The sequence below is a fragment of the Arachis ipaensis genome, chromosome B01 (assembly GCF_000816755.2).
Source record: "Arachis ipaensis cultivar K30076 chromosome B01, Araip1.1, whole genome shotgun sequence".
NCBI classification, from domain to species: Eukaryota; Viridiplantae; Streptophyta; class Magnoliopsida; order Fabales; family Fabaceae; genus Arachis; species Arachis ipaensis.
In genome coordinates this window covers 123,074,494-123,097,346 of record NC_029785.2, presented here as the reverse complement: position 1 = coordinate 123,097,346, position 22,853 = coordinate 123,074,494, and the positions used below count along the sequence as shown (strand labels likewise).

The window sequence follows — 22,853 nt, the reverse complement described above, 5'->3', positions numbered from 1 at the left end:
GTCGGTTTTCTCTAAGAACCGCGGCGATGGACACCTACAAAGGCATTCTAACGCTCAAGTTAGTAAGAGTAAAAGATAAATATGAAGTTATTCAGAATGAATAATGTCCCTGTGACACTTGTATTTATAAAGTTGTTGTGTTTACGACGGTTATAAGTATTTCCAAAATTGTTTTGCGGAGCTTCAGCTAATTATCTCGTAACTGTGTTTTAGTGACCTTGTTTAGAGAGATTTGCGGAGAGATTCTTGTGCTAATTTGGGTTGGCACGTGTTTATTTAGTTTTAATCAGGTTCTGATTTATAGTTTTACCTGAGTCGAACTATAGCCGACGAGTCAACTGTGATATATAAAAAGATTAGCTACTTTGCTGTCTTGAAAAATTATTTCTATTGATCCAAGTTCTTTCTCATTATACTGATTTTGAGCCTCCCAAATCCTCACTACATATACGTTGAAATTCTATGCTAATTTTCTTAGATTGATATCGAATAAGTAATCAAATGTTTTAGCTATTATGCTTTATTTTCGGTGTTTAATTTTTCCCACAAAATAAAAGCAGATTATTCAAAGGGAGGGATTACTTTTTCTTTTTTTTTTTTCTGAGGATGGAGGAAGAATATTTAAAAGGAGGCTCTTTTTTCTTTTTAAAGATGACTGAAGATAAAAGAAGAGTATTTAAAAAAAAAAATTTTTTTTTACTGAAAATGGAGAGACAGAATATTTAAAAGAAGAGTTAGAATAAACAATTTAAAATGTTAAAAATTATAATATAAGTAATAGGTATAAAGATTTTGAAAATCTGAATATTCTTTATTTTTGCACAATGTGTAATGTGTAAGTCTATTGGATAATATAAATGACTTTCTTTTAGCTTTCTTTTATAATTGATACTTGTCAAACATTGGAGTGCAACACTTATTGTTCAATGATTACTCTACTTATCAAGCAGATAACCTTAAAATGCTCTCCTATTATATATAAAGAGATGAAGAGATTGTATACTATATATATAGTGAATTTTAGCATGAGCCTGTTTAAACCAGGCGTCTTGCCGTTGCACGCCTCGTACTCTTTGCGATGTTGGCAGATTAAGCGTAAGACACGTGTAGAGTTATATTAGAATGACATGATATTTGCTACCTAAATAGAGTTGTGACCGGTCTTTCAATAATTGAATAATTGGCTTTGGTTATTGGGCTTGATATATAAATATCAATATATTACATGCCAAATTTTTAAATGAACGTTTGTTATAAAGTGGACCGTTAAGATAGGCTGTTGAATCTATTTTTGAAGATTTTTTATTTTTGTTGTCAATTAGAGTTGTTAAAAAATTTTTATTACTAGAGATATAGCATTACAATGAAAAAAAGAATTGATGTTAAGCAAATGAATTAAAAAAATTGTACTAAAAAATGAACACATAAATATCTTCGGTTCGAAAGAAGTGAGGAGAGATAAAAAATGAGGTAGCTTTCGTTCTATAAAGTGCAGTGAATGAAACAAGAACAAGGAACAATGCAAATTGGAACTCACTGTGACTTCATCCTCTCTAAAATTCTACACAATTTTCTTCTTTTTTCTTGACTTTTTTTTTACATTTTATTTTTTATTTTTTTGATAAATTTTTGGGCTATTTGAGCCTGTATTAAAAGTTGTAAAACAAATTGGAGTTAGCTTATGCATTTTACAGCTTAGTCCTAATTATTTTGATAGAATAAATAGTCATTTTCAATAAAAAAATATTATCATTTCTAAATTAATTAATAACACTTGACAAAAAATTAATTAATAATATCACTTTTAATTATTTTTCTTTGAGGTAACTACCAAATCGGTACTCGGAAGATTCTGACGCTGACAAAATGGTACCTGACTTTTGTTATTGACAAAATAGTCCCTAAAAGATTTTAAAATTTGACAAGCGTGTCCCCGAGCTCGCCGGAGCAAATTTCCGGCAAGCACAATGCTGACATGGCCACCGTATTTTGGTGACCTGGCAAGCCACCTCCCAAACCCTAATTCTTCCTTCCCCAACGCAGACTCCCTTTCCTCTTCCTCCCCATTACAGCCCCCAATACACACTCCCCCTTCCCTTTCCTTTCCCATCGCAGCCCTCTTCCCTTTCCCTGCCTCTCATATCATCTCATCTCATCTCATTTATGTAACGAAGAAGAACAAAAATCTGATACCTCAAAATCACATCCTTTCACAGCATTCACAAACCAAAACGAGAATTTGAGAAGAAGAAGAAGAAAAATAAGAAGAAGAAGGAATAATGGATCTAGCACTAGAGGAGCTGCAATTCCTGAACATCCCAGAAATCTTGAGAGAATCAATCTCAATTTCAAAAAGATCACTGAAGACGTTCTATCTCATAACCCTAACCCTAATTTTTCCTCTCTGATTCGCAATCCTCGCACACTCACTCTTCACACACCCATTTCTCACTCAGTTTCAGAACCCTTATCAGGACTCTTATTGTGCTTGCCGGAGATTTGCTCCGGCGAGCTCAGGGACACGCTTGTCAAATTTTAAAATTTTTTAGGGACTATTTTGTCAATAACAAAAGTCAGGTACCATTTTGTCAGCGTCAGAATCTTCCGGGTACCGATTTGGTAGTTACCTCTTTTTCTTTTTTTGGGTGATCTTTTGGCATAGGTGGAATAGAAATTTATTGGTGAAGATATTGGAGGATGGAAAGAAAGTTCCTACTAGCAAGTAGCAAGGCTAGCATATTCATATTAGTATATAATATACAACCTAACTTAGATGTTCTTAATTCTAGAATGGTTATTTATGTAATAATATAAGATCGTTCACTTTCTAATAACATGTTTTCATTCTTTTTTAACAAGCACGGGCATGATAGGTAGATTAAACGGTTTTAGTATGTATCATTTCTCTAATTAATTTATTCATGTCATTTGTCATTTTGATTTTTTGGTATTGTTTATATTCTGACCCAATAAATAAAAGGCAAACTCAACAGAGATAATGTATTTAGGAGTGGCAATGGGTAAGATAAGGTAGAATTTGGATCTAACCCTAACTCTACTCGCGGATTAAGAATATTTTAACCTTAATTCTATCCGCTCTTAACTATAACTTGATGATAATTTAAAATAGAATTAACTTTTATGTAAAAAAAATATTAAATTATCAATTAATGATTTTCTTTTAATGGCTAAGGATCTTTTTTATTTAGTGAGAGGTTTTTGGTTTAACATCTACTTAAAACATATTTTTATATAAGTATATAACATATACATATATAGAGTGCGGGTTGGTCGGGTAGGGTTGAGGTTCAACCCGCACCCTACCCTACCCGCACTCTACTCTACCCGTTGCGGATCGGGTTGGCAACCCTACCCGACCGGATGGGGTCGAATTAGGTACCCGCAGGTAAGGTACATATTGCCACCCCTAGATGTATACATCTGAGAATCTCGACTGGAATCTTTATCTTCTCTTGATAAGATAAGTTCTAACAAACTTTTAAGATAAAGGGAACAGTTATTCATCAGAAAAAATGAAACTATTCCAACAAAGGTGGTTATCGACTCTACTATAAATACACTGACAGGTACCATCCCCACCTCCTCACGAAAAACTTAGACAGGTGCCAAACGCCACCACACAAAGGAATTTGGACCTCACGTTCAGGTCCAAATCAATATTTCAGTAACTCAAAATAGGTATTGTTTTCAACTACCTATTCAAGACTCTCTCAATTAACGACAAACCTTGATATATTATTATATATTCTTTTATTTTTAAAACAATTGTCAAATTATTTTTAAAAGGACATATTTTAAGAAAAAGAATAAATATTAGCATAAAAAGAAATAAAACAAATGAGTTTTAGTAAAGTTTGAGTGGATAAATAAATATTTTTCTCAAATAAATGAAATTATGTAATTTTTTTTTGTCCAATTATCACAATTCAAAGAAGTTCGTTAGTAAGAAATTAAAATATTAGGGTACGTTTAATTTGTATTTTTATTTTTATTATTTTATTTTTATCTCTTATTTTTATTTTTTCTTAATTAAATACCGAAAAAAACACATTAAAATGAAAACATATCTTAATAGTTGTTTTCCTTTTTCAAATTAATTTACATAATTTAATTATATTAATAATTATGTAGATTTAAAAATGCATGCCATCTTAGCTCAGCGGTAGAGCGCGTGGCTTTTAACCACGTGGTCGTGGGTTCGATCCCCACAGACGGCGTTAACAACTCGGTCTCGCAATTGAATATCTTAAACTTCAGTGAATAAATAAAAAATTAAAATATATCAAACTAAATTAAGCATTATAAAATAATGATAAACAGAAGGAACTTCTCAACATTTTAACTAATTTTCTCATGATTTCACTTGTTCACAAATAAACCCGGTTTTGCAGTTGAACATTTTTTCAACATGGACCTTCAATTTTAGCATAATTTTTACCAGTTTCAGTGCTTCACCCATGTTTGACATTTTATCAACATGGACCTTCAATTTTAGCATAATTTTTATCAATTTCAGTGCTTCACCCATGTTTGACATTTTATCAGTGGGAAGTCTCCTGACGCTTGACGACCAAGGTGTGGTTTTTGCTTTTTATATAAATAAATAAAATAAAATGATTATTTTTTTAAATACAAAATGAAATTGTACATCATTTCAGTCATGGTGCCTGCAAATTGGAGATTGAAATTATCTTTTTATATCTGCCCACTGACACCTGCAAAATGAGACGATAAGACGCCTACAAAATAGAGCAGCTGGATGGATAAGGAATGATCATATTAAATATTCCTACTTAAATAATAATAAGCTTGGATGTTTCACAAAAAGAGAGAAGGGGTTGTTAAGAATAAAAAAAATTAAAAGAGTTATGGTAAATAATAGATTAACTTACTAGTCTTATTTTTTAATGGTTGATCTATATAAATGCAATTAATTATTTTAAGATTGTAATTTATTTCATATTTGATATTATATAAAAATAAACTATTCTTAAACTTAGAAGTAAGAATCAGCAGCATCATTGAGATTCCCTTGATCATCAAATGATAGAGAACTTAGCCAATGAAATGAGTCAATAGTTAGAGAAGACATAGCATAAAAAGAATGAAAACAAAACTAAATAAATAAATACAACATCACAAGCCCAACAAAATTGATCTTTTGATAAAATTGAAACAAAATAATAAAAAAGGTTGCTGAAAAAATCAACAAAAAAAACATATATAAAAAAAAAAGAGAAAGCGGAATAACCTGAGAATTGGGGAGCATGATGGGAGAATCAAGCAATACAGTGGGACTAATGTTAGGGTATAGTGATGCATGGTGATGCAGAGCAACAAAATGGAGATACAGGAACAAAAAGGATCGCAGTTTATGGACGTTTGCAATTCACACACACAAACTGCGACGACACTCCTACCGCAGATTATTTGCAGTTTAGTATCTATTTTGTAAAATGTGTATTTTGATAAAATTAGAAGCTAAATTATTTATTTTGGTAAATTGTCCTTTTCATTACGAAATCAAAAAATAGTTTTCACATCTCTAATCACTGAATTATTACTGTAATAATTTATCAAGTATTTAATTATTTATAACTTCTTATTAAATTAAAATAAAAAAATTCTAAACCTAAAACATAAAAACTCAATTTAGTAAATAAATTAATAAAATTAAAATATATCAAACTAAATTAATATCTTATAAATAATATTTAATCTTTTCATATCACAAATATTTAAAACAGCTGTCATATATTGTGCATGTGTTTGGAATGTGATTAACGTTGCTGGTAGAATAGGTCTTTAGGTTTTGAATGATTGTTGAAATTGGGATGATTACTGGTTGAAATGTAACTATAATTGAATTTGAGTCGTGAGAAGTGTGATGAATGTTGTTTTTGGGGGACTTCAGGTTTAATGATGCTTGAGAGAGGGGTTTTAAAGAACAACGTTGCCTGCTTTGGCTATAAAAGGAATAAGGATAGGGCTTGATAGGAGGCTAGTGGTTACAGTGGAAATGCATGATCATGGTGGTAGCGAAGTGTTTGTGTTTATTTATTTATTTTTAATGAATTTACTTTCTTCCAGAAATGGCTTCCAGAGGCCGGATAAAATTAAAGATTCCCATAGACAAAGTAGTCAATTGGAAGATCTCACGCAGAAGATGAGGGAATGCAAAAGGTAAGCAATGTACATTTTATGTAGTTGCAGTGACTCACTCAGTGAGATCCCACAAATACAAATTTTAGTCTGAAGGAAAAGATCAGTTTTATACAAAATATCCACTTTCATGATTTGATTTTCCTCATAGGTTGGCATGGTGGAATTTAGTTTGCTACCACTAATATCAAATGAGCAATGTTACATGGCCCAGCAAATATTATTATTTTTTGCCAGCATTTAGCCAACAATAATTTACACTTATATTTACATACGTTTTGCACACAAAAAATATATAATTTATATCTATATTTATTAGAGTTTTGCACACATGAATCAATACAGTTTGCACCTATAAATCAATATAATTTACACTTATATTTTTTAGAATTTACACACATAAATTAATAAAATAACAATTTAGTATTTGTGCTAGTCAAATGATGGCAAAAAATATTAAAAGTTACTAGTTCTTAAGAGTTTCTCATATCAAATATAGGAGACATGAGTTATCTATTAGATTTTACATCCATATTTCACAAGGTGTAAATGATTGAAGTAATTTTTCTTTCCCATATGACACTACCAAAAAGTGAAAATTTATGCTATTTTGACATATTTGAAAATTTCCTTTTGAAGGCTTTTCCCATCATTGTTAAAATATGAAACGTTATGTTCTGGTTTCAGGTTGATAAAGGAGTTTGATCGTGAAATTAAAGACGGGGAGGGAAGAAATCCCCCATAAGTGAACAAGCAACTCAATGACGAAAATCAATCGATGGTCAATGCCCAAAACATTTTTTTTCTTTTTTCTTGCTTATGTTGCGAATATAGTATCTATATCCATCAGTTTGGAAAGGGATGCAAAATCCTTCATGTATCCTGAATAAGTAAAAGCATCATATCATGCTTTCAACAGTAACAGCTTTATGAATAATTAGATAGCATAGCAATTACTTTCTCAGCATTGTCATGACATCAAATAAGTGATCTACATTTGTTCCTCAAAAGCTTTTGATTTTGTGCATTGTATCTTCATGCATTCAAGCAGCCAATTCATATTCTAACATGTAGTTGTCCTTGCAGATCAAGGAGCTAAACTCATATGTGGCATTGAGAAAAACGGAAGTAAATATTGATATTTCTATTTATCTAGTCTGAATAAAAATTTCTGTTAACATACAATTGGGCCCTACATGTATAAATACATATGTGATTTAATTTATTTTCACTGTGTATTTGTATTTCAGCATGTATTTATATTGGTAGCTGACTTTGGTGGCTGATTTTGGTATACATATAGTGTAACTCTTCTATAAAATAAGTACTTTTAGAACTAAAAACCCAAACACAAAATAACTTATTATATATAGTTATTTATTATTTAAGCTATTTTTTCAAAAAAAGTTTAATTAAGCTGTTTACTCAGATTGGCCTTAGTCCTCTGAGTTATGAAAGGAGGATTTGTACTGTCACTTTTATAGTTTATGTTTAACAGCTACACAATAAGAAAATTGAGCTTTTTGATATGGGAGCAGGTGAACCTACAGCTGAAGAAAATGTTGAATTGGCTTCAGGTAAAATGTTCAGTGGAAGTTGTAGTTGAACTACAATGCCATACAAATGGACGAAACTGATCAGGCTATTGAAAGATCTAAGCAGGTGAATTAATTCAGACTTTTGACTCCATTTCCCCGGCAGCTTTGTTCTTAACCCTTCAAAACATGTAGGTTGTATGCCAAACCATTGAAGTCTGATTTACTTCTTGCATGTTTTAAGAATGGAGTCTAAACTATCACATTTTTAACCTTTTTGTTTCTAAATACCACAGACTGAGCAAATGGGTTGCATTGTCAATGAGCTTGACTCTATTCAGTTCTCAATTAAGGCATCCCAACTTGTGAAGGAGATTCGTAGAAAGGTCACTGTGTTTTTTGTTTCTTACATGCATTATCTTCTTTGCTTCAATAGTGTCATGTAACTAAACTATCTTTCCCCATTATCAGGTAGCTACAGGCAAGTGCATTATGCTTTTCCTATTCCTTATCATCTGAGGTGTAATCGCCATTATTGTGGTGAAGGTACTATATTCATGTGTTAAAAATTACTAAACCAAGATGCTCCAACAATTTATTTTAAAGAAGCATTTATAGTGCTGCTCTAAACTTCTATTTTTGCTGGGCTCTGCAGATCTTGAATCCCAACAACAAAGATATTACGGATATTTCGGGATTGGCTCCTCCAGCTCAGACCAGGAGACTTTTGTATCTAAGGAGCAGAGAACATTTTGATTGATTCCAACATTATTTGAAGAAAGAGTTTTCTCCATCCTATTCCTACCAACTTGATTCTTGTACCTGTCACTATGAGAGGATTGCTTTGAGGGGGCATTCATTTTGGTCTCTGTAATTTGAAATTTTTAAAATTTCTTGCATATCCTGTTTGTGGTTCTGTACTTGTATGTAAATCACAGAGGAACAACTTTGTGCCATTTTTCTTTATTTAACATTGGGAAATCGTAGGGGATAGGAAAGAAACAATACTCTACTAGTCTACTGTCTATATGTCATATGTGGTGTGTACATGTCTCATTCAAAGGAGTTTTATGTTATGAATATTTCTGTAATCTACACATTCATCTTTTCAACAATTTCTGTAGGATCTGTTTGTAAATTACATGTATTCTAAGTTATGCTTGCGCTTGCATTTGCACTTGTTCCTTTTTTCCCCCTGAATATTCGTTCCTTTTCTCAAACTATACCATATTAAATTCACTCTACTTTTAGCATGTATTAAGAGGCTGTTTTGTGGGTGAAAATGCTGTGAAAATTTGATGTTAATGAGAAATAACTTGCAACAGGATCATTTTACTGTCTATATCTAATCTAACTAAAAGAATTTCATGCAGGTTAACAAGGGATCCTGCTTGAACAATACATGCTCCTACAATTACAAACGCAAACTATTATGCTGCCTTAGAAGTCATAGTATAGTTGTGCTTTAGAGTTGCTATTTTGCTTTCCTTTTTTTTTTAATGGTTTTACATGGTCTTCATCCTATGTTAATTCCTAAGTTGTTAATATAAATAACTTATGACTTTAGTATTAAGAAGTCATTGTTTAATGACTTTTGACTTTTCTATAATTTGCCCGCCACTTATCCTTAACATTTTCTGTAGGATGGGTTTATAAATTGCATGTACGATATTCGCTTCATTATACTTTTGGCATGTATTAAGAGGCCATTTTTCAGGTGTGAATGATGTGAAAAATTAATGTTGATGAGATGTAACCTTTTTTTTGACAGATTGATGAGATGTAACTTACTTGCAAAAAGGATCATTATACTGTCTAAATTTAACTTAAAAAATTGCCTGTAATAAGTCAAAATGGTTTACTTGCAAATTATCTTTCAACATGTGCTCCTATGATAACAAACACGAAGATAACATCCATGAGGAACCGAAAATTGATTACATAAAGCAATAACTCTCATGTTTTTAGAACCGTGTTAATTGTCTTATTGTGGTTATTTATATGATAATAAACTAACTGAAAACCATATGTTATTATATTAATGAAACTTATGAAAAAATAAGAAAGATATCATAAAACGCATACAAAAAGCTTTAATAAACAAAATTAGATATTTAAAATAGTTCTTAAATTTGGATGTTACATTATGGGTGTGAAAATTATCCCATATAACACGAATTCTGAATTTTATTTTCCTGTTGCACTATTTTGTCTAGCTAGGTACTTGCAATATAAGTTAACTAAGTAAACCTTGATGAAAGATTTAGGCATTTAGCCATGTTTTTCAGTTGTTAATCAATGTTTTTGTTAGACATCAGAGGCACAGCAATTTTGGACGACAAATGCATTGTATGCGGAAAAAAGCTCTTGGCACTACGCTTATAGTTTAGAAGGTTTAGTTTGGTTAGTCTTACATCGAGAAGAGCACGAAGAAAGAGACGAGGTTTTAGTATAAAAGAAAATATTGAATAATTAAAACATAGCTTTCCCGGTTTTTGGACTAAGATCAAGTGAAGTATGGTGAGTTTTAACCTGCACGTGGTCAAATGAGGTTAATGGAGAACCTTTTACCTCTGATACAGGTTAGTGCTATTTGTACACTACCTTTCAGCCACTTTCACCTCTTGCGATTTCTTCTCTTCTTGCATAAAGGGTTTCATTGCATGCCCTTCAATTCTCTTCTTTTCGATTGCGCCAACCTCACTACTCACTTTCTTCTCTTCTCCACGGTTCTCTTTGTTTTGCTTTGCGCTGTTTTTAGTTCTTGTTATCTTAGGGTTTTGACTATAAGTTTTGATTCAATGGAATCTACAAACTCGAATTGATGAGATTTATGTTTAATTTACTTCATATGTTAATTTTTTATTCTTGATTTGATTTTAATTTTTTGATTATATCTTAGGGTTTTTGATTCTTGTTATCTTAGGCTTATGCTTCTGATATATATGGCTTCATTATGTCATTTAGATCCTTTTACATCATGTACGTTATGTGATTATATCCTGAAAAGTTTATGTTATAAATTTGTGTAATGAAAAAAATGTTTAGCTTCTGGATTGTAGTCAAATTGGTAGTTTGCATGTTTGAAATTTCTGCATTTGCTTAGATTAGATGATGATGCTGATTCTATGAATGTGTTGGGGTTTAGTGTTATATTTGACTATTAAATTTGATTATGATATTTACCGAGTTTGATTATATTTAGGATTAGTGTTATATTTGACTACTGAGTTTGATTATACATGTTTATTGAGTTTGATTATACTCAGGTTCAGTACTTGACAACTAATTTGTCTTGTTCATTCATAGAAAATTGAGAGCGTTTTTATGCCTGATTTGATTTTAAATTTTTGATTATCTATGGTTTAGGTTGTTCCAAGCATAGGAATGGCATCCTCCTCTGTATGTTCTAGAACTGATTATCGAAGATAATAAATTGATCCACTAAAGAAGACAAATCCAACTTTCAAGCCAAAATTGTAAAGTTAGGATTATTGTGAAAAGGGATAAGAAGATGGAATATGTGTTAACCTTTGTGAATATCCAACACAACCATGCTATTAGTCCTAGCATGACAAAGACCCTGAGAAAGAATAGGGAACTAAGCTTGCATGCCAAACGGATAGCTGAGATCAATGACCAAGCTGGTGTTACAATGAGAAACACCACAATTATATATTTTAAGTTAATTATATATACTTTGGTTTTTGCATGTGTTTGATGGATAGGGATAGGTAGAATAGAATGAATTTGCTGCTGCTGTGCATAATATATTGAGTTTGATTATGTACTCTTGTTTTTGCATATGTTTGATGTATAGGGATAGGTAGAATAGAATAAATTTGCTACTACTGCTCTGCATGATATACTAAGTTTGATTGTTTGATTTAGTCAGTTTGATTATGTTCTCTTGTTTTTATTATAGGTATGATATGCCTTTTGTCTCATTTGTTGGGGTTAACCACCATGGCCAATCATTGCTACTTGGTTGCGCTCTTCTTTCATGCGAAGAAGAGAGTTCCTTTGTTTGGTTATTTGATTGTTGGATACGATGTATGGGTGGCAAGCTGCCTATTGGCATATTGACGGATCAATGCAAAGTTTTGCGGAATGTCATTGAAAAATCATTGCCAATGACACAATATCGATGGTGTATTTGGCATATCATGAAGAAAATTTCAGCAAAAATAGGAGCATGCAAGCAATTTAACGAGATTAGTGCTGACATTACACATATTGTGTGGGATTCTAGATCTAAGGAAGCATTTGAGAGCTCTTGGATTGATTTTATCAACAGATTCAGTTTGCATGATAATAATTGGTTAGCAGGTATTTTATCAGTTTGATTATCTTATATATACTGTTTGATTATTTATCATTTATTAATCAATATGCCTTACAAATTTGATTATACCCATTTTATGGTTTCAGGTTTGTACGAAGAACGTGACAGGTGGGTCCTTATTTTTCTTAGTAACAGTTTTTGGGTAGGCATGCGTATCACTCAAATGAGTGAAAGCATGCATGCATTTATGAAGGGCTACCTAACCTCAAAGAGCAACTTGCAACAATTTGTAACACAATATGACAACCGTCTTGCAAATAAAGCTCAACAAGAATATGAATTGGATGTTGCCAGTTTCAATACCATTATCCCTTGTGCAACTGCCTCTGCTATTGAAAAACAGTTTCGGTTGTGCTAAACATGCATACCACATTCAGCCACTATTTTCAGCCACTGTATTTATATATGTATACAATACAAAATACAAAATTCAAAAATTAAAAATAAAAACCCCACTCTCAACCTTACTTTCACGCTCTGAAACAATGTTCTTCTTTCTCCTTCCCTTACTCTCACTTTCACTCTCCGACGCGACTCCTTCCTCATCCTCATTCTCAACGGTGATTCTCCTTCCCTTTCTCTGCGGCGGCACGATTCTCCTTCCCTCTCTCTCCAGTGGCACGATTCTCCTTTGCTCTCTTTCAGGCACGGTTGCGATTCTCCTACCTCTGTCTCAGGCGTGGTGCTCTCTGTCTCAAGAACGAATTTTATCGACGGCATTTTCCTTGTTTGATTCTGCAAGGTAAATTTCTATTTCTTGTTTCATTATGCATTTTCCTTGTTTTATTCTATCAGCTTCTTCGACAGCATTTTTTTATTCATTTTCAGCTTTTATCAGCTTCTTCGACTGAATTTTTCTTCGTCATTTTGAGTTTCTATAAATGAATTTGTGTTGTGCATAGTTTGTACTAAAAATATTTAAGTTAGGGTTTTGAATTGAAGTCTCAGTGTGCTAATTTTAACAATTGATTATTAGTAGACTATTAATTGATTATAACTGGATTTTTATGATGATATGAGTTGGAGTATGTTTGATTATTATACTAAATGAGTTTGATTATGCTCAGTTTTTAAAAATTATATTATAGCATAGTTAGATGTTTTCCAATACTCTTGTCAACATTTATGTCAGAATTGGCAATTTGTTTTGCATACGGAAGCTGTTTGCTGAAATGCCCCAAAGGAAACACTGTTTCCTAGTCTTGTTTGATTTCAGGATATGCACAAAATGGTATGCCTGATGACGCTTGTATTTTATTCAAAGAGATGATTTCTGCTGGCCTCATGCCAAATAACTATGCCATTGGCAGTGCCCTTCGAGCTTGCTAAGACGGAGGTCCAACTAGGCTTAAACTTGGCATGGATATTCATGCCTTAATTTCTAAGTCTCCATTTTTTTAGACTTAAACAAATGTGATATCTATAGCATGTTTGATTATATCTGGATTTTTGTGATATGATTTGGAGTCTATTTAATTATGCTCGGCTTTTAAAACATGATATTACAGCATGTTTGATTATAGCATACTTGATATTTGATTATTGAGTTTTAACTTTTTTTTACTTTTTGAATTTGATTGGATTTTAGTTGTTTAATTTTCTAGTTTTGAAATATGCAAGAGAAGACTGCACCAAAACGAGTAGAAAGAGAACCAGAAAACAGGGACACCAAAGAAAATAAAAGAAAAAATGTATCCAAAGAAACTTTGAAGAAGATGGAGTGGAGAAAGGTATTTTGGCTTTATTTTTTTTTTTTATCTTTTATGCTAGATTTTTTTCCATCTGATAAGGTCTTTGCATGCTCTGATTTTATTATGCAGAGTGCATTACTAAATATTAGTTTATACAACGAAACAAATGCTACTATAGCTAACACATGCTGTATTTTAGTGTTTGATTATTATCTCTGAATTTCAGAAATAATATCCACTGAATGCAGTGTTGAGTTCAAATATTTTATTTTGCCACTTTAGCTAACACATACTGTAAGTGATGATTCCAAAGCATGATACATGGCCACTGTGTGTGTGTGTGTGCAGTAAAGAGAAGTGTGAGTTGCATTTGATCCAATTATTGGTCTTTTCTGTTGATTAACTTGCAACTTTCAAAGTTTGACCTATAATTTTGGGTTTCCAATAAAGTTGCTATCAATGTGTCCATGATCTATATCTAGCTGCATTGCACTAATTAAGTAAAAACATTATTCACAGTAACCTCCAACACTAGTCTTACATAGGTCTGGTTGATTATTAACACTACGTCACAAGCTAAGCGCTTATTAATAATTAATTATTAAAGTTTAGAAAATTAATTAATTAATCAATTAATAAAGAAGCACGAAGAATCTACAGGTTCTTTTAGTTGGAAACCAGTTCATCATCAATTCACAATTCAAGAAACAGCATTCCTTCTTGTTATATATAGTCAACATGGTCTAAAAATTAAGTGTTAGTAACGGTAATTAATAAGAAAATGTGTCACTAATAGGAACTCTAATCTAATCCTTTTTTTTTTCCTGCAATGCAGTAATGGTAATTAATAAGAAGGGAAAAGGGGAGATTCAGTATTCTACTATTCTCATTCTATATAGCAACTACATAGTTTGATTACAATGTTATTCATATAGATGTTACATTATTGCCTTACTGAAATGTTTATTATTTTAACTAATTGCAAGTTGCTAATTTGAATTGAAACTGAGCACGCTACTACTTTATATCTATGATTTGATTAGAATATGATTACTATTTTCATTCATGTAGTGCTATATATATGTTGACACGAGAAGCGCACCAAACTTGTTAGCGACACTTTCTTCTGATTATTTGAATGATGGGTAACGCAACGAAATCCGAGCAATGGGTTTTGGATCTCTCTTGGGTATTCCCAAGGAGAATTTAAACCATGATTTGATTTTGGCCTTTGCAAATCCCTATAATCCCTCCAAATTTCATTTTCTCACTCCAATAGGAAAAGTAGATGTTACTTGGGATTCAGTTGTAACTGTCTTGGGATTGCGTGCATATGGTAATAATTAAAACTTCTTTAAGATCCTTTGGTTTTATTAATTAGGATTGACTGTATAAATCAAACATGCTGTATAACATGTTTTAAGATCCTTCATTATGTTGCTATTAAATTTGATTTTTAATATCACTTGATTGGTATAGGAGTATAACTATATATTGAATATGAATCTTGCATTACTGATGACTTGCTTGTTGAACTTTTTACATATTGAAGCTATTGATGTTAAAAATATCGTGCTATGCTGAGTTTGATTATCATGTTGACTACTGAGTTTGATTATACATATTTACTGAGTTTGATTATACTTTGAGTTTGATTATACATGTTTACCGATTTTGATTATAATCATATTTCTCTCATTATTTTCTTTAAAATAGGTGACTTACTCAAGGAGGTAACTAAAGAGCATGAGCCCATGCTTTTAGAGTTCAAGAAAAAAAGTCCAAATGCTTTGAGACAAATCATATTAGAAAATCCAAGAGGGGGTCCCAGATTTAGGAGAGCTTTCTTGTTGTATACATTTATAACATTTTTGTTACTAATAAATACAAAAATAGCTCGGGATAAAATTTTTCTATTTGTAATTGATGTTGATAATCCAATGAAGTACAATTAGATTAGATGCATTGTTGATGGCCTTGCTGATAGAGTTAACAACTTTAAAGAAGAAGTGGTGTCAAGTTTGAATGGGTGCATATATGTGCTTCAGGTATTTTTCATTTAAACTAATTTTTTCTTTGACTATTATCTAAAGCATGTTCGATTATAATATAATTTTAATTAATAAAATTCAGATTTTATACTTCCATAAGCAAAAATATGGACCCTTTGATTTTGAGAAAGAAGCACAACCGCCTTGGCTTCCCCATTGGATAAAGGAACTCATTTCTGCCCAAATAGCATTAGAAAGAAAAAGTTCATCGGTACTTACATTGTCCGCTCTCTAAAATTTCATTTTCTATCCATAATGAATGAATTTTCACTAATTATGCATGTCTTATAGGGGCTGGTTAGGTCAAAAGAAGAGCAACTTGTGCCTAAACAGCCAGTTCGACCAAAGAAAAGCGTTGTGAAAGAGGCCACCAAAGTGGAAAAAGAGTAAAGTGAAAAGAAAAAAGTGGTAGACAGCCCTAAGAAGGATAAAAAAGAATTGAGGTAAGAAGATTCTACAAAACCAACCAAAGTGAAAAGACAACAAAATGGAAAGAGAAAAATAGTAGACAGTCCTAATAAGGACAAAAAAGAATTGAGGCAAGAAGACTCTACAAATCAAAGAGAGAAAAGAAGCAAGAAGGAGGAGCAAACACAAGTTCCAATGAAAAGTAAGTTACTTTGGCATTCCCACCATTCTCTGTTTTGACTTTTCAGCACTCATGTATACTTCATTCACTTTCGTACATGATGTTAAAAATTAATAATTACTTGCTTCCTTTGATTATACATGTTTACATATTTACAAAGTTTGATTATACTCTGAGTTTGATTATACATATTTTTAAAGTTTGATTATACTCAGGTTTAGTGCTATATTTGACTACTGAGTTTGATTATAATCTGAGTTTAATTATATATGTTTACTGAGTTTGATTATATTCAGGTTCAGTGCTATATTTGACTGCTGAGTTTGATTATACATGTTTACTAAGTTTGATTATAATCTGAGTTTGATTATACATGTTTACCGAGTTTAACTATATTTAGGTTCAATGCTATATTTGACTGCTGAGTTTGATTATATGTGTTTGCTGAGTTTGATTATGCTCAGGTTCGGTGCTATATTTGACTACTGTTTTTGATTATATATGTTTATTGAGTTTGATTATAAATGACTAACGAATTTGATTATCCTTCCCATAGTACAATCTAAATCTTCATGAAATGTAAATCGTAAATATGTTTCTAGTTTGATTACATCCTTGCTTTTTTGTGCATTATCCACAGCCGGAATGAAAAGAAAACACACTCACCATCAATTCCTACCTTCGACCTTGGAGTTGAATTTCCTCCAACACCTCCAGCACCTCCAACACCTCTAACAGCTACGACCTTGGATTCAATTGATGTTCCAACCCAGCAAGTGTTGGGTTCAAAGATAACATGCCTAAATCAAACAACAGATGTACCAATAGAGGTGTCAGAACCAATTGTTAAGGAATTAGTATTGGATGCTAATATGACTGAAAAATTATACGAGTGGGTGATGGACGAAAGGAAAGATGAAGAGAAGATTGTGGCAACATTTAATGGCCAGCACAATGTCTTCCTTAAAAGGACTAATGCGCAAAGATTAAAGCCACGAAATGATATAGATAATTGGGTTAGTAACACAATATTTTGTTTAGTATAAAGTATTTATTTTATTCTTGAACTATTTGATTATTAATTGTTTGCTTTGCTTGTATCAAGGTGGTCAACTATTATTGATGCATGCTTAATGAATTACCACAAACAAGATTCAAGAAAGATATATATTACATGAATTCAGACTCAACGGTAAAAAATTTTATTATGTATCTCTTCGTTTTTTTATTTGACAGATTTTATTCTATTCTAATTTATCATCAATTTGATTTTAATTGCGGTTATTGAGTTTTTATAAAGATGCGCAAAGTGGGAAGAGCATTACATCAGTTGACATATCTAGGATCCCTAATTTTATGAAAATTAGGATGCGAGGAAGAAAACTTATTTTCTTACCTTTTTGCCATAACCGTCATTGGTGGTTATATGCATTAGATGTTTGTAATAACATGTTTTACGTCCTCGACCCATTGTACACATCTTAGACTGCTGAACGGAATGAAATAGATCAATATGTTGTAAGTTTATTTTGTTATAACAACTTTTATTTAGGTCTTGATATTTGATTATCATATAATTTTGACAATTTCATGACATTTTTTAACAAGCAAGTTATCTTGACAACATGTTAGGAATTGTGGATCCTGCATATGTTCAAACTCCATCAACTCCAACAATTGAATATCTAAACGTACCCAAACAACCAAATTTGCATGATTGTGGTTTGTTTGTAATGAAATTGATGGAATCATGGCATGGCTTTAGATGGTTCCCACAATTCCATTCATTTCATTACAAACAAACCACAATCATGCAAATTTGGTTGTTTGGGTATGTCCAGATATTCAATTGGTGGAGTTGAGGGAGTTTGAACATATGCAAGATCCGCAATTCCTAACATGTTGTCAAGATAACTTGCCTGTTAAAAAATGTTATGAAATTGTCAAAGTTATATGATAATCAAGACCTAAATAAAAGTTGTTATAACAAAATAAATTACAACATATTGATCTATTTCATCCCGTTCAGCAGTCTAAGATGTGTACAACGGGTCGAGGACGTAAAACTTGTTATTACAAACATCTAATGCATATAACAACCAATTACGATTATGGCAAAAAGGTAAGAAAATAATTTTTCTTCCTCGCATCCTAATTTTATCAAAATTAGGGATCCTAGATATGTCAGCTAATGTAGAGCCCTTCCCACCTTGCCTATCTTTATAAAAACTCAACAACTGCAATTAGAATCAAATTGATCATAAATTAGAATAGAACAAAATCTGTCAAATAAAAAAACGAAGAGATACATAATAAAATTTCTTACCATTGGGTCTAAATTCATGCAATATATATCTTTCTTGAATCTTGTTTGTGGTAACTCATTAAGCATGCATCAATAATAGTTGACCACATTAATACAAGCAAAGAAAACAATTAATAATCAAATAATTCAAGAATAAAATAAATACTTTATACTAAACAAAATATTTTGTGTTACTAACCCAATTATCTATTTCATTTCGTGGCTTTAATGTTTGCGCATTAGTCCTTTTAAGGAAGACATTGTGCTGGCCACTAATTGTTGCCACAATCTTCTCTTCATCTTTCCTTTAGTCCATCACCCACTCGTATAATTTTTTAGTCATATTAGCATCCAATACTAATTCCTCAACAATTGGTTCTGACACCTCTATTGGCACATCTGTTGTTTGATTTAGGCATGGTATCTTTGAACCCAACACTTGTTGGGTTGGAACATCAATTGAATCCAGGGTCATAGCTGTTAGAGGTGTTGGAGGTGCTGGAGGTGTTGGATGAAATTCAACTCCAAGATCGAAGGTAGGCATTGATGGTGAGTGTGTTTTCTTTTCATTCCAGCTGTGGATATTGCACGAAAAAGCAAGGATGTAATCAAACTAGAAACATATTTGCGATTTACATTTCATGAAGATTTAGATTGTACTATGTGAAGGATAATCAAACTCATTAGTAATTTATAATCAAATTCACTAAACATGTATAATCAAATACAATAGTCAAATATAGCACTGAACCTGAGCATAATCAAACTCAGAAAATATATATAATCAAACTCAACAGTCAAATATAGCATTGAATCTGAATATAATTAAACTCGGTAAACATGTATAATCAAACTCAGATTATAATCAAATTTAGTAAACATGTATAATCAAACTCAGCAGTCAAATATAGCACTGAACCTAAATATAATCAAACTCGGTAAACATATATAATCAAACTCAGATTTTAATCAAACTCAGTAGTCAAATATAGCACTAAACCTGAGTATAATCAAACTTTAAAAATATGTATAATCAAACTCAGAGTATAATCAAACTTTGTAAATATGTAAACATGTATAATCAAGGGAAGCAAGTAATTATTAATTTTTAACATCATGTACGAAAGTGAATGTAGTATACATGAGTGCTGAAAAGTCAACACAGAATGGTGGGAATGCCAAAGTAACTTACTTTTCATTGGAACTTGTGTTTGCTCCTCCTTCTTGCTTCTTTTCTCTCTTTAATTTTGTAGAGTCTTCTTGCCTCAATTCCTTTTTGTCCTTATTAGGACTGTCTACCAATTTTCTCTTTCCACTTTGTTGTTTTTTCACTTTGGTTGGTTTTTCTCTAAGGTATAACCAAAAGATGATCAAAAGGAACTTCACCACCAACGACTTTATTCTGATCCAAAATGACATCGGAATACAAAAGTCAGGGGAAGGAAAGTTGGTGGCCAATCGGAAGGGACCTTACAAGATAGTAGAGGTCTTAGGTAGGGGTTATTACAAAGTGTCTGACCTCCAAGGGCGGGAGCTCCCGAGGTTGTGGAACACTTGTAACTTGAGGAAATACTATAGCTAGGTAGTAAACCTCGTCTAATTGGTGCACACTTTTTCCCGACTTCAAGGATTTTTTAACGAGGCACTAACACGAGGGCTAGGGATGTTCAAACCCCTAGTATGCTTTTGTAAAGGAATTTCTTAAATATTAATAAAAATTACTATTTCTTTTATTTATTTAAAGGTTTCCTATCTTGAACGCATTAATTTAAGCTCGATAAACTGTGAAAATCATTGTCCAACCTAAAATGTTCGGCAAGATGAAGCGACGAGGTACAAGTTAATGTAAGAAGTTATATAAACAACTCGTACAAAGCGACCTCAAGAAGGACGGATAAAAAACGAGCTGTAAAAGTAACTTAACAAAGGTCGATTGTTCAAAGTCGAAACTATGGAAGGAAACTCTTAAATTAATAAACTTTGCTAAGGCCCCAAAGTCAAAGCAAACTGTATCCAGCTACGAAAATATTGTTTCAAAAAATAGAAGGGTATTCTATGATATAAAAAGAACAATTTTTGGACATTACTTCATAAAAAGTTGTGAAAACAACTAAGTAGAAGGTAAAAATGTTCAGAAAAAACTACAAGTTATTACAAAAGTTTAAGTATCATAAAACCCACAGGTCGGGCTGTTACCGAAATCTCAAATAGAAATAAAAGGGCTGAGGACTTCTCGCCAAAAAGAGGATCAAGATTCTCGCCCGTAACCACATCTTCTTTCTTATCCAAAGGAACTGGAGAATGCATAGAGACTAGCACAACTAAAATAACAGTGGGAGTTGAAGAAGAGGTCTTCATAACAGCAGCTTCAGAATGGGCTTCCGATGTTAAGGTCTAACCGACATGAGGACCCGAGGTCTTCACGCTAAGGTGAGGCTCCTCCTCATCTTCATCGGGTGCAGGGACTATCTTGCCATCCACCACTATATTGTCCATGCTAAAGAGAGAAAGATCAAGGTCGGGAGCCAAGACCTTAACCTGAGCCTCTAGGTTCTCGAACATTTCATCCATCCTGAATGTCATCGACTCCTCAATGTCGGCGAACTTTTCTTTCACTTTCTCCAACTACTCTTCAAGTGCCAGTCTTTCCTTGAAGACACGTGTATAGCTCTCTTCAAACCTATTCGCCTTCTCCTCGGCTAAGGCAGCAGCAGCCTCTGACTTGTTCACTCTCTCCCGAGCTTGCTCCAAGTCGGTCCTCAAGGTCTCCCTCTCCTGCTCCAACTCCTTTTTCATTTCATTTAACCTTTTCACGTCAGCCCGGGTGGCCACCAAAGCACTGGTCGTGGCTTGTATGGGAGAGCTCCTCAACTCCCTAACGAGAGTAGTACACACTCTGACTGTACAGAGCCCTCCGTGTGCCAACATCTGGCGGTGGTTTTGAAGCACCACGTCGTCCATGCTCAAGTGGTGATAAGGAAGAACGCTCTTTTCCCCCCAAGCCAAGGCGTCAAAATTTCTTATTTAAATGCTTTCCTCCTCATCCACTTTCTGTTTCTTGGAAGGAGGTTCAGTGGAAGAAGGAGACTAAGGGGAAGATTCAAGAGATATAAGTTTGGAGAGAGGAGTAGGAATGATGACCTTCGGGTCAGAAGGATCCAACATCGACTTCCTTGGGGAAGATCGGACAGAAGACGCTCCGACTTCTTTCTGCTGCTGAAGATTCCGAGCTATAACAGTTTTCTTTGTGTTCCAAAGAACTCTCATAGCCGATTTTGGAGCCATGCTTTCTGCAAAACAAAATAAAATGCATTTCAAAAACAGAAATGATAAATCACAGAAATCAACAAGTAAGGGAAGAGGGAGATACCGAGCTCATACTTCAGAAGGCTGGGATCTCCCAAAAATCTTTTTGTATCCAGGTAAGGAGCCCGAGCCCAGGTATCTAAAAGGAAGTCTACCACACCTCTCTCCAGATCGTTTAACTCAACTACGTTACGCCTAATAGTTATATGGGTGTCTTGCCAATACAAAGGAAAATGAGGTTCTTGGTTTTCGGACAAAAAGAAATGTCGGACTCCCTCAACACCCTAGACCTTAAAAAAGTGATTTTTGAAATCGTGAAAGGATTCATCAAAAATAGATAAAACTTTCCGACCTTGTACAGCTCGGAAGGATATCCACCCCGACTTTTTTGTGGAACTGTAGGGTTTTGTTGCAACAAAAAAGTAAAAAATGACATTCAGCGAAAGCTGGACGTCCAGCTCCCGACATAAGAGTTTGTATATTTTCAAGAAGGCCCAAGAATTAGGGTGAAATTGAGTAGGGGAAAGGTTGTAAGATCGCAGCACATCAATTTCAAAAGTAGTAAAAGGAAATCGGATACCTAACCTAGTGAAGAAGCAATCATAAGCATAGAAGAAAGGTTGCTAAGAATCCTCTAGGGGAGGAAAATACGGTCTCTCTTCTGGGTCGGGCGCCTCTAATACATAGCTCCTTTCTTCTTTCCTATTCTCCCATATACTATGGTGCCTACGGAACTCCTCACAATACTCCCTATCAGTCACAGGAACACAAGAAAAGACAGTAGTGTCTACCTAAACTCAAAGGTTAGGAGGGACTTTGGTTGACGTACTCGTAAGTACAATGCGTGA

At 33.0% G+C, this 22,853-nt stretch overlaps 1 protein-coding gene, 1 non-coding gene and 1 pseudogene across 10 annotated transcripts; all 3 read left to right on the top strand.

Moving 5' to 3' along the window:
* Nucleotides 4,167–4,238, top strand: TRNAK-UUU. The gene has a single exon. It is a non-coding gene; the product is annotated as a tRNA-Lys (tRNA).
* On the top strand, nt 6,109–8,823 carry LOC107612462 (annotated as a pseudogene).
* LOC107635477 (protein FAR1-RELATED SEQUENCE 5-like) lies at nt 10,187–18,692 on the top strand. 9 transcript variants are annotated; one of them, XR_002347439.1, is made up of 9 exons: nt 10,188–10,300; nt 11,088–11,120; nt 11,644–12,047; nt 12,150–12,805; nt 13,668–13,793; nt 15,471–15,802; nt 15,888–16,016; nt 16,097–16,415; nt 17,035–18,692. XR_002347439.1 is itself a non-coding variant. In XM_021102952.1 (3 exons), the coding sequence occupies exons 2-3, from the start codon at nt 11,621–11,623 to the stop codon at nt 12,419–12,421; spliced, it is 699 nt and encodes a 232-aa protein (XP_020958611.1). In that variant the 5' UTR covers nt 10,189–10,300; nt 11,088–11,620; the 3' UTR covers nt 12,422–12,718. The 9 variants fall into 9 exon arrangements, 1 of the variants encoding a protein (XP_020958611.1); XR_002347441.1 differs by lacking the exon at nt 10,188–10,300 and adding an exon at nt 10,321–10,447; XR_002347438.1 differs by having other exon boundaries at nt 10,187–10,300; nt 11,088–12,047; nt 13,652–13,793.